This window comes from Pogona vitticeps, chromosome 5 (genome assembly GCF_051106095.1).
Source record: "Pogona vitticeps strain Pit_001003342236 chromosome 5, PviZW2.1, whole genome shotgun sequence".
Taxonomy (NCBI): Eukaryota; Metazoa; Chordata; class Lepidosauria; order Squamata; family Agamidae; genus Pogona; species Pogona vitticeps.
In genome coordinates, this window is record NC_135787.1 from 24,108,179 (window position 1) to 24,121,505 (window position 13,327).

Here is a 13,327-nt window from a genome sequence, read left to right on the forward strand (position 1 = left end):
TTTCAGTGCAATTTGCATCCTTGGTCAATAGTTTGTTTTAACAGACAGGTAAGTCTTCCCTTGTAAATGAATGGATAGCTCAGTAATGTTGGCCGGAAACTGGCAGCTCAGTTCCTCAATGTACCTCCTGGTAGCTTTTGGCAAGCTGCACAGTCCCAGGATACCCCCAGAAGAAGGGAATGATAAAGCATGGAATTCTTAGATGCTGATCAGGACAGTTCAGATGTTTCTACTGGGATTCTATCTGCCTCACAGCACTCCCTGCATTTCTGCTGAAAGCTGTTCTCAGAGCTGAGACATAACATAATGCAAAATGCCTCAACGATGCAAAATGCCTCAACGATGTAAGGGAACATGACTTGGTTTGCGAAGGAACTCTTTGAGCAAACAAAATACAACTGTATGCTCATAGGTTTCCCTGTTTTCCTTTTATTTTCAGCAGTAAAGATTATCACCATCATCAACATAACCATACCATGTTACATTCACTTAAGCTTTAAAATCAGTCTGCTGTAAGAATGTGAAACTGACACCAGTGAGAATGTCCATTTGACTTCTGTCCAGCTCATGCACTTGCAGGTCATGTGGTGAGATTTAACTTTCTTCATTTGTACTAACTGGAAAGGTAAAGGTTCCCCTTGACAATTGTCCAGTCATGTCCGACTCTAGGCGGCAGTGCTCATCCTCGTTTCCAAGCTGTAGAGCCAGCGTTTGTCCAAAGATAGTTTCCATGGTCACGTGGCCAGTGCGACTAGACACGGAATGCCGTTACTTTCCTACTGAGGTGGTACCTATTTATCTACTCGCATTTTTACATGCTTTCGCACTGCTAGATTGGCAGGAGCTGGGACAAGTGACGGGAACTCACTCCGTCGCATAGATTCGAACTGCTGGTCTTACGACCTTGCAGCCCAAAGGCTTTGTGGTTTAACCCACAGTGCCACCATGTCCCCTTTTTATACTGGAGCACTGCACAATTTTAAATGATGGCTATAGATACGATATGAATAAACTTCAAACAAATAAAAAAAATTAACTGATTGGACTATCTTTTGACTAGAACCAGGCTACTTCAACAACGTTACTTCCGCCATTTACTAGATTTTCTTTTGTATGTGTGGTACAGTATAAACTGTGCATATAAATGCTGTATGTGGTCAGACAAAGTAATGAGACAGTCCATCTTCCTCAATGGTATACATAAAAAGCAGCAGGATGAGACTACAAACGTGTCCTTGTTGTCTGTTTTCAAGTCATGAAACTGTACGCAATGTGTTAAAAGGCAGCACATGTACAAATGGAAAAAACATCACGTGTGCTACCCCTCTTTCTCAAAATGAAAGGAAATTGTGCTCTCCTCGCAGAACCCACACAGCAGAAGCATAATGTCCCTACTCAGCACTCTGCATAAAAACAGCCAAACAGCAAGGATATACCATGTAGTACTGAAGATTTAAGCAGAAAGGCTTTAGATGAGCTTATCACAGAGACATTTCCATAATTATAAACATACTAAATTTTAAACATGCATCCAGAAGCTTGTTGGATGGTTCAACAGTATCAAATGTAGCCTGAAACTATACATGCAAATGGAGAGGTTCAAAACAAAAATTGGAACATGACTTACATTATCACTGCAAACAATAAGTTGTACTATTGATACAAGAGTGCTCTTTGGTGCCATTCCAAAGCCACCCAGGGTGGCAGGACTTCAGAGCAGTGAAGATTCAAGTGTGTTTTGTTCACTCAGAGGTCGCAAAACAGAACAAGCAGAGGAAGAAAAAAAGGTGAAGAGGGGGAATATAGGCTGCTCAATCAGACAAAAATGAAATGAACCTCAGCCCTGGGAAATGAGAATTCACTTGGAAACAAAATGATACCCACTGAGATGTGCTGTCATGCAAAACCAAATCCCTCAAACACCCTGCCTGATGTTTAATGCAAGACATTCATCTATTTTTAAAACAAAAAACAAAAAAAACTTACTGTTCTGAATCATAATAATCCATGCATTTCTTTTTCTTGTTATAAGCTGCCACTCTGAAGGGTACAATTTCCAGTGTTATCAAGCCTGGCGCCATAGTCAGCACTTTGGCACCGTGAGTTGGATCATAGAGATCTTTTCCAGTCTCAGGATGAGGCATGCCGGCAGGATCTCGACCCACAATGTAGAAATTGGCTCCAGCCACCATCCTTGACCTGCAATGCCACTGAACCTAGAACAAGATTTGAGAAATGAAGTTAGAAAAGGCAAGGAAGGAACAAGAAAAAAGAGCCGACAATTGCTCCTGCTAGACAAAATGGGGAGCGGGAATCAATCTTTGAAATAAACTAGAAGTCATACCTAAAATAAGAGCAGAGTTACTGTGATCATTCAATGTTGATGACATGCAGACAGCTATACAGTAAATTTATGAAACAGATATACAAATCTTGGAATACATACACAGTTGCACAAAGTACTGCTGCAAAACAGCACTCCACAAACATTCATATACGAATACCCCCATCTCCAGTTCCTACAAACATGTTAAAAAGCTACTCTGCATTCGTACTCTCCTTGCGTCTCAGGGGGCCAAGAGACTGTGATGCATGAACTGGCACACTGTAATTGTTTTTATCTGCATATTGGGAGAAATGCTTTACATCCTTAAATTTAAATTCTTTTAAAATGATGCTCTCATCTGCAGTTTAATAGAGATTATCTGTTCATAATCCCTGTACAGTAATTAAATTCTTTCCTGCTGCAGTTGAGAGTCAGTATGATGATTGATTTAGAATGTTTAACAGGGCAGATTTGATTTAAATGTAATTGATTTAAATTATGAATCATTTAAATTTTAAAAACCCAGATTTTTGGTGATTTTTAAATTTAAATTGTGATTTAAATCAATTTGAGTTTTAAAAAACCAGTGTGTAACACATGGATATTTCATAAATGTAAGAGTTACTAAATGAGTTAGCTTTCAGTCTTTAAAGGAAGACGTCTGTTAGACCTGAACAGAATGTAATTAATTCACTAAATTTTTACACTACAAAAACATAGAAGTAACACTTAGAAGTATTAGACTGTGCAAAAAAAAATCACCCTAATGTGCACAGTAAGAAATTATAAAATGCTGTTATTTCTGGTTTTAACTATTCAAATGAAAAGTTAATTTGTTGCTTAAAAAGCTATGGATTTGAGTAATGAATTAATTTGTTGAAACAGTAATTTTAAAAAATTATGGACAAGCTCTGGTCTATATTTCTAAACTACGATGCAGTTCTTTGTTATCTTTTGTTACACATTTTCTGTTTTTGGAAGTATGGCCATGCTATAAGCAATACATAAAAAGATCTATGCATAGAAGCATGCTTTCTGATGAAGTCAAATAAGAGGGAAACTACTAAATTCTTAAAATTGTTCAAAGTTCATAAAGGAGTGTGTAAGCACAAGTTTAGAAATTAGTGAGCCCAAAGATGCTTAGGACTCTTATTTTTTTAAAAAAATGCATTCAAGGAACGTTGCTGACTGAATACCTCAGTGGCTTAGGTATCTATCTGGTTGCAGAGCCAGAGGTTGGGAGTTTGATTCCCCACTGTGCTCTCCTGTGAGTAGAGCCGGCCTTGGACAAGGGGCACAGTCCCAGAGCACCCTCCCCAAGAAGGGAATGGTAAACCACTTCTGAGTACAGTGGACCCTCGACTTACAGACGGCTCGACTTACAGACTTTTCGAGTTACAGACTTCTCTGGCTGCAAAATTTAGATTCGACTTGCAGCCGGAGAATCGACCTACAGACCAGAAAAAAAACCAAAATGGAACAAAAATAGAATAAAAACTGCCAGTTGTGGGATTAATCAGTTTTCAATGCATTGTAGGTCAATGGAGATTCGACCTACAGACTTTTCGACTTACAGCCACCGTTCCAATACGGATTAATTCCTTAAGTAGAGGGTCCACTGTATTCTTTATCTGGAAAATCTTGAAAAAGGTCACCATAAGTCACAATTGACTTGGCAGCACGTGATGATGATGATGGCGGTGCATGTTAATGGATTAAACTTGCATAGACTTATGAATAAAAGAACACTGTCTCCAGCATGTCCTGACAGAAATATTCCAGGACACGCAATCATCCTAGAAGAGGCATTCTTTCCTTTTTGCAAGGGAAGGAAAAAGCCTCTTCGAAAACAATGCAGTTCAATAGGAATGTTTATTTTAAAACCTTTTAATCAAGCCAAAGGACTTTTTGACTAATCTAGTCCCTCAGCTAAACTTTGCAGCCCTCATCATGAGATCAACAGTCAAAATCTTTTATATATCTCCTAGTTTCTAAGGCTTTCCTATTACCACAGAGAAAGAAAAGGAGTAAACTGAGAGCTTCATAATCTTTTCCAGAACCTCTGCCCATGGGAAATTGCCGTATTTGTTCTAGCCAAGAGATTTAAAATTTGTGTCCTTTTAACACAATGATTTGTTTTACTAATGAAAAAAACATTTTATACCAGATTTTTTTTTAAACTTTAAGCTGGATGCTGCAAAGTTTTCCCTAAATAAGAATAGCTAAAAGGGATGTGAACACAAGCAGCTGCCTGAAGTTTGTGATGTGCAATGTTCACTCCTGTTTCTTCCTCGTCCATTTAATCACAAGCACCTCTGTAGCATTTAAAGGCCACCTCAATACCGGAAACATCATACAGCAACTTGAATAGGGGCAGCCACCTCCGTCCACCCCAACTTCAAATGCAGCTTTCATCTTTCTTCAAACAAGCAATACTTCACAAAGAAATTGTTCATACATATACAGTAACTGCAAGTCAGCAAATGCTAAGCAAATTTTATAAAATGTCAAGAAACTACTGGGATATGCAAATATTTAGCAGACCAACTTTCATTCGGGGGGGAATACAGCATTTGAACTGGTCCTACAAAATGGAAAACTTGGAAGTACCAGGTCATGAAACATGACATGAAAAACTGCCCTACGTTCTTGCCATTTTAGGCTTTGAAAACATAGGCTGCTACTGCAGCACTCTGCATATAAACATTTTAGAAACAGAAACTCACAAATTAAAGAGGTTAACAACAATTCCAAAGCCAATTACTAGAGATCTCCAGAGTGCAAAACCTGTGACTATAAACAAAGTCAGACTGTGCCTATCCATTACACTGTTGTTGCCATTATGCTTCACCAAGTCACATTTGCCTTATGGTAACCCTATTAGGGTTTTCAAGGTATGTGAAGTAAAGGGTGTTTTTACAATGTCACCCCCAGTTAGTTTCCATGGCCAAGTGGGAATCTGAACACAGATCTCCCCAGACCTAGTGTATCACTCTATCCATTATACCAGTGGTCCCCAACCTTAGGCCTCCAGACTACAACTGCCAGAAGCTTTCACCACCACTTCTGCTGGCCAGGATTTCTGGGAGTTGAAGTCCAAGAACATCTGGAGGCCCAAGGTTGAGGACCACTGCATTATACCACCTTAGGTCTCTTATATTAAATTAGAGTGCAATATCAAAAAATCTAGCACACACACACACAAAAGCCTCATTTTAAAACATCAAAATGGGCACTTTTAAAATGTAGGAAGTGCTATAAAATAATTCTTTAAAAAGCTTTCTGCAAACATCAGCATGACTATATTGCAACCAGCAACTAATGGAACCTTTGCCAAAGAGAACAAGTGGTAAACATTTGCACCTTGACCACAGAAAGGCATGACATGCACCCAAGATTACACTGCCAACACAGAATCTTTCTGTGTGAGTGTTGCAAAAACATGTGATATTCTCCTTGTTATCCTAATCTTTGAAGAGCTTGCAGCAGACTGATTTAATCCATTTGTATAATGATACACAACTCCACTCTAGGTATTTAGGGTAGATTTGGATAATTGTATGTTCCAAGCTGTTTTAAGGCAAAGCAAGGGAGGAACAGCCAATTTCTCTTGCAGTTATTAAAATTAAGAAAGTGTTTGAGAAAGCCAACTTTCAAAAAGTGTGAAAACAATGCAGCGAAGTTAGACATGGGCACTTATACATTCTTCTTCCTCAGTGATTTCACCATTCGGTATTCCCTCTCTCCTTCTTCCGCCCAAAGAAAACATCAATTCTTTTCAAATATAGCCTTTGTTCCAGATAGGCCACAATCTAAAGGCAACAAACGCAATTTCCTAGTTTGACAACACTCCATAAAAAGTTTACTTTCCAAAAAGTTTCCAAACAATACATTCAGACTGAAATCTGCAAAACATGTCCATTAAATCTTCGCTGACTAGAAAGCCATAGTCAGACAGTTGATAACCATTCTGGCTTAAACAGCTGTCTATTGTTCTGCAAGTCATTTGTGCTAGAGAAACAAATCTGTTACCAATGTCTTCTAAATGACCTACAGAAAATGATTAAAGGAAGACTCATCTTTTATTAGTCGGCTAAAACACACCATTGGCAAGTGGTTTTCTGAGGTCATCGGAAAACACAGCATAAATTAAGGAAATGTTTCTTATTGTACTTGTATTCAATGACGAATACTGTGGATACAGATTCTGTTCAAACCCTTGCTTCCATATTCTCCAGCTACAAATCCCAAAGGTATAATGGAAAGCATGCCTGCATATGCCACTTCATTCACTCTTGCATAGTTTTTAGAACCCACAAGAAATATAACAAGTAGCCAAAACACACACACACAGAAAGCCCCACACAGTTAGTTTCTATTAAAATAAATGAGATTTAATTGTTCTGCATTCCAATCTGAAATCAAAAGTGCTGAAGTATAGAAAATATGCATTCGCATTGCTCTATGACAGTGGTCCCCAACCTTGGGCCTCCAGATATTCTTGGACTTCAACTCCCAAAAATCCTGGCCAGCAGAGGTAGTGGTGAAGGCTCTGGGAGTTGTAGTCCAGGAACATCTGGAGGCCTAAGGTTGGGGATCACTGCTCTATGAGAATAATCCACCATTTCAGGAATGCCAAATGGTGACTGGATTAAGCATAGTCTTAAACTTTGTTCACTCACTCTTTCCCAATGCAATTACCATCCTTATTATCCAAAGTTTCCAGCTGCAAGAAACTAGACCAGTTTCTGTCCACTGTTTGCTAGCTACAGTTTACATTTATACTCTCAGCTACAAATATTAATAAAATTTTCACACCAGTTTAGTCTGCCTTTCAGTTTGTACCAAGTGGAAGCGTTGATTTATAATGTAAAAATCTACCAGTTCCTTGAAATGTCCTTTCAAACTCCAAGAAATCAAGCTACTGTACTTGAAACCGACTGATGTGCTCTGAGCTCTGCTTTAACATGTGTGGCGATAGCAACCCCTCAGGTTCCAGAAAAGGTCATCCTACTCCCATCTCAGGTATTCATTTCCCCCAAGAACAGGAGGCAGCTGCTTTAGTGAGGGACACACAAGTGGAGAAAAACAGCAGCTTGCAGCTGAGCACCTGGTGCAGAAATGGTGCTGCATCTCAATCCTCAAGATGATGTGGTGTTGTGAGTGGCAGAGAAGAAATTGATCTGCTAGAGGTTCAACTCACTAATACAGTGGTGCCTCGCACAATGGGTGCCTCACACAATGATGAATTCACACAACGATGCCTTTTTCTGTTAAATTTGCCGCCTCACACAGCGATGTTTCCTATGGGGGATTTTCACACAACGATCTCCGTTTTCGCTCCTGTAAAAGTGTCTTACAATGTTTGGAAGCTGTTTTAAATGATTGCAATGGTTAGCCCACCTCCTGAAACCTATGCAAACTGATTTTGGTGTTGTTCTGACACTTCGTTAATTTATGATGATTTTTTGAATTTTCTCCATTGGAAACCATTGGATGGTCTGTCTAATGGTTTCCAATGGAGAAAACAAAAAATCATCATAAATTAACGAAGTGTCAGAACAACACCAAAATCAGTTTGCTTAGGTTTCAGGAGGTGGGCTAACCATTGCAATTATATAAAACAGCTTCCAAACATTGTAAGACACTTTTACAGGAGCGAAAAAGGACTTCGCAAAGCCATTGAAATGTATTGAGTCGGCTTCAATACATTCCAATGAAGGAAACATTGTTTCAGACAGCGATGTTTCCTATGGGGATTTTCACTCAGCGATGGCAATCCGTTCCAATTGGAACGGATTAACCGGTTTTCAATGCATTCCTATGGGAAATGGTGTTTCACAGAATGATGTTTCACACAACGTTGATTTTTTTGGAACCAATTAATATTGTTGTGTGAGGCACCACTGTACTTGCTAGAGTGAGATGTCTATTACGAAGAGAATTTAAAGTGAGCTCCCAACACTATATTTTTGTTTATGCCATTTGTTAACTCGAGGCTAATGAGTCCATAAAGTGAGATTCTTTCATGGCATCAGGTCACAGCTAACAAGACTCATCAAAAGAAGTCAATCTCAACCACAAATTGTCTTCCGTGTGAACTTTACCCACCCAACTGCATGCCCAACATGATAAATTACTTGAAAGTTACCAGACTTTCAGCAAGCAAACATAAGGAGAATCAGAAGCTGAATCATCTCAGAAACTTTATGAAAAAACATCTGTGGGAAGGGAGAAAGAGAAAAAAAATGGCAGTGATAAAAGCTAAATCCCACCATGAAGCAACTCAAAAGTTCTACATCAAATACTGAAAAAGAGCCATTTTCTGGTACTGCATGTCATCCTTTGATGCCATTTGCCTAGCAAAGGACTCTGCCAAAAGCATGTTTTCTTTTCAGTTGTTTGCTCACACTTGTCTCAACTCCATCTAGATCAGAAGAAAAACACTGGAATGAAGAAGGAGGGTGAGATCCAAACACTTTGGCCATGATTCAATACGTTAAGAGCACTCTCAACTTTCTCAAAACAGAGGGGGAGGAGAAGAGATGGCGCAACAATCCTCTTAAAATTGTAAACATGAAGATCCTGACGTTCAACACTCTACGACCCTTCTTCTAAGGCCCACAAACCAAACTATGGAAGCAATTCACGATGGAAGGGTCGTAGAAGCCAATGAAACCACCATGAAGCATTGTTTCCAAGGGAGACCACTTTGATAACTAAACATCAAAGAAATTAATTGAAACTAAAAACAAAAACAAAAGGATAAAGGTATTTCTGAGATGTATTACATGATCACTTGTCCTACCTCCGTTGGCCCAGCATACATCATAGGAGAGGGAAATATGGCAACCACAGTTGTTTCTGGATTCAGTATTCCTTCCTCCAGCACTGCTGCATGTTGCTTCATTCGCCACATCAAAGGAACATCATCATCCTTTGTCCAACCACCCAGAGGATGCAAAAGCAGAACTGGACGTCTGTAGCCTCGACTGAGAAGTTGTTTGTGTGTGTCCTGCATCAACAGAGCATGTCCATTGTGCACAGGATTGCGCAACTGAAATGCAAAGACAGCATCTAAGGAAAGAAACAAGAGACATCCAAATCTTTTAGATGAATTGAGACAAAAGCAGTTAGAGACAAAGAGCCCACAATAGCCTATGCACCCTGTTAAGTCATTGTGTGACATATAATTGTAAAAAGGCTTTACTCCCAGTGCTGGGGGGGTGATGAGGGTGGATAGAACAGTGTCAAACTGTCTCTGTAATCATACCAACATTTGAAAGCTCAATGTACAAATTTACATAAGTGCTCTTAAATTGGGACAATGGCTGGTTGTCTGGTGTCTTCTCTAAAGATGACATCTTAGCAACGCTATGACACCTGCATTGCTGCAAAATCATGGTTGAACAATGTAGTACTGCTGCCTCTCATTGCTTATCATTGAATGTCTTAATACTATCTGCTAAACTGAGTTGTATAAGAAGAGCTTTGAAAGGAATGTTTAAAAAGGTCTGCCTCTGAGAATGACTATAAGTAAAAGCAACCAGATAGCACTAACTACATTGGCAAGCTGCCTGGCAATTCAATGTATTTTCTTCAACCATGGAAATGTTCACATGCACTGAATATAAAAATCAGAACTCCATACTCACTACTGCAAAAGGAGTCATTTGGACAAGGGAGTAAGAGGAGTGACATTTGCAAAGACAGTGTCACAGCAAAAACTGCTCACTAAGGAGAGGCACCATGGTACAATTCTTGGCATCTCCAGGAGGGCTAGGAAATAACGGTGCCTCAATCCTTGGAGAGCCACTGCCAGTTGCTGTTAACAAGCAGGCAGGATGGATTAACAAAATTGACTCAGACATTCCCTGCCTGAAAGTATGTGTATATCTGCAACTGAGTGAGGGAGATCCAGCAACGACAGCATGTTCTACAACCAGATCCCTGTCATCTGCAGCTGACCACTGTGCGCCCATTCCAATGTTAATTATGCACAGAAATCTCATTTCATACTGGACTGCTAACAGTGGATTGCAGCCACAGGCTTCAAGAAAGTTGCAAGCCTCTTTATATTCTGTGCACATCCACAGTTGTTTTCTAGCTACTGCTCATTTCTGCTACAGAGAACTGCAGACGCTCTAGTCTCATTTGTCTCATTTTGCCGCAAGTTACTCAAGATCTTCAAGTGTCAAGGTGCTTCTTGCTCGGTGATTAGGTGCCTAAATTTTCCAAGGGAACTCCAGCTTCTATAGAATAATTCCAGGGATAGTATGGTGTAGTAGGTGGTGTTGGACTAGGACTTAGGTGCTCCAATTTCTAGTCCTGTTCCCTTGGCATCAGATGTTGCAAGGATAAAGTGAGATGAAAAGAGTCATGCACTCTGGTTTGGCCTTCCTGGAGAAAAGGCAGACTATAACAAATCTATAAATATTTAAGAGAATTGACCATCTTACCACCGTCTCTATTCCCACCTCCACCCTCCAGGATATTTTAAAGGAATCTTCTTTTTTTTAACTCCCAGGAACCTTTTAGTGTTAGGCAGGGAGGCCTATTCTTGCTTGCTCCACTAGAACAGAACAAACAAGTAAGCTGCCAGACTATTGGTGTCTTGGTCTGTTAGCTATTTTTCTAACACAAAACACTAACATGGAAACAAACCAACATGCTGTGGGTTTCTCCATTCTACTCTAAAGCGAGCAAAGCTATTTCCAATGCTGTTTTTGCAGAAAACTTGGAATACCTTTCATCACTAGCAATTCCTTATGAGGCTCATGTGCTTTGCCCCCATAGAACCACTTCTTGTGGGGTTTTTTTTAATGGAATTCAAGACAATCCACAAAAGGGGGGGGGGAAGAGCCAAGAGATGCTAGACAATGGAAGATCCAATTAAGGAAGATGTATCTGCCTAGCCTTTAATACCACACACCATAATCCCAGGCAGCCACAAGTGGGCTGGGAAGAAGGGCAGCCAAGAATTTACTAGTGCCGCTGATCAGCTTTTGGAATAGCTAGGTCTGCTTGTTTCTAATATTGATCAGCAACAGCAAAAACTAGTACATACAGTGGGGTCTTGACTTGAGAACTTAATCCGTATTGGAAGGCGGTTCTCAAGTCAAAAAGTCTGTAAGTCAAGTCTCCATTGACCTACAGTGCATTGAAAACCGATTAATCCCATAACAGGCCGTTTTTGTTCCATTTTGTTTTTTTTCTGGTCTGCAAGTCAAACCTAAATTTTGCGGTCAGAGAAGTCTGTAACTCAAAAAGTCTGTAAGTCAAGCCGTCTGTAAGTCAAGGGTCCACTGTATACTTTCCATCATCAGAAAAAATATATAGTCATAGAAAATGTGCTTCATTCAAAATAAAAACTAAGCTCCACTGGCATTCTGCTCCCCTTCCACGAAAGCAGCAATAATAATAAACTTTGGAATAATGGAGGAAGACCTTCTCTCTTTCATGCCAATCATCTTCATTCCAAAACTCACCTGCATTCATGTCTTTGAACTTCTGCTTTAGCTCAGCAGGTGTAAGGCGGTATTGATCAAGGCCATCATTCCAGTAAATACGATCCAGGACTTGCAAATCACCACCCACAAGCCATTCTCCTTGCTCCATGACCATCTAGGTTGAATGAAAGCATACTGTTTTAGCACCATAAAAATGGAGCAGAAGGGGGCACATCAAACAGTACCCTAAGACCGTTAATTGTTTAAGGATTCATAAAAAGGAGCATCTTAAAAAAGGAACTGACATCCAAAGAGTCCTGGGTTAGTTTATTTCTCCTTGTATGTGTACACCCACGCATCAACCTTTTAAAAGAGTAGCTTTTAAAGCCACTGTTATATGAGTGATATATTGGTATCTCAGCATCATGAAATAATGTTATTAATATCTCATCTCTGGCTGGGGGTCCAAGTGGCTTTGGATGATGTTGATTGTTTAAGATTTGTTCCAGTTTCACTTAGGTACAGAAATGGCCTTATCACTCTATTCCAGGAATGCAGGATCTTCTCCATTCTCCTTGATTTTTAGCGACCTTCCATATTATTGGTTGGGTTAGCCATCACAGTCAACTAATTGCCAGAAGCACTGGACTGACACACTGTTATGATGCCTACAGTTTTTCTGGAGGTGTATGACGAGAAGGTTGTGCTGGGGAACTCCCAGACCACAGATCTTCAAGGTTCTAGCACCTTAATCCCTATCTTGTTTGTTTTTTATGTGAACTGGGTAGCCTTATTTATGCATTATGCCTGAAGGACTGTAAAGGGCTAACTGATCAATGCAAAGGTAAAGATGCCCAGCTCCTAATGTCCCACTACTACCGCCAAGCCAGAAGTCAATCAGAGCTGGAGCTTCTGAATGTGTTTAGCTGAACCCACTTTCAAACAAAAACAGCACTATTGGTCACAGGAACTATGGAAGTACATTCAATGGAATATGTTTAAAAGTTCATATTTGGACCTTTGCACTCACTTGCACAAAGTGAGGCTTAGGAAGAATGCTGGATGTAGGGTTTCACATGTCATTTAGTTCTCTACGTACTTTTAGCATAACCCCTCAGTGGAATTATAGTGAAGTCACACAGGGAACTCAATTAAAACGACGTTAATATGCAATCACATCCATAATCTAGATAGGATGGAGATAATGAGGATGAGGGAGAAAAACACTCCTGATCTGGATGGTTTCCAAATCCAATATAAAAGCTAGCTCAGAATCTTATTACAAAAATCTACACAGAAAAGCAGTTACATGGGTGGTTTTTGCTTTTCTCCAGTTGTCAGTCACACAAACTAGTGCAATCTGTATCACGGCACATGACAGACAGCTGTCAAAACAACTAGCACTGGTTGTCTGACTGCCCTTCCATAACTATATAACTGACCAGGATTCTGGCCCAAGGGATACACTTTTAAAGGTCAAATGGATGGAACTAAGTTATTCAAAGGACAGCCGATACCTGCATGAATCTTAGCAAGCACTAGGGCCAGCTAG

The 13,327-nt window shown here is 39.9% G+C and overlaps 1 protein-coding gene across 2 annotated transcripts in view; it reads right to left on the reverse strand.

Moving 5' to 3' along the window:
- PAPSS1 (3'-phosphoadenosine 5'-phosphosulfate synthase 1) overlaps positions 1-13,327 on the reverse strand; it is a 57,651-nt gene that overhangs the window by 12,129 nt on the left and 32,195 nt on the right. For both annotated transcript variants that reach the window (XM_020796409.3, XM_020796410.3), the window contains exons 9-11: positions 11,815-11,950; positions 9,135-9,403; positions 1,987-2,216 (exon numbers count right to left, since the gene is read on the reverse strand). In XM_020796409.3, the coding sequence (XP_020652068.1) occupies positions 1,987-2,216; positions 9,135-9,403; positions 11,815-11,950 (635 nt within the window). The remainder of the gene's footprint in view (positions 1-1,986; positions 2,217-9,134; positions 9,404-11,814; positions 11,951-13,327) is intronic.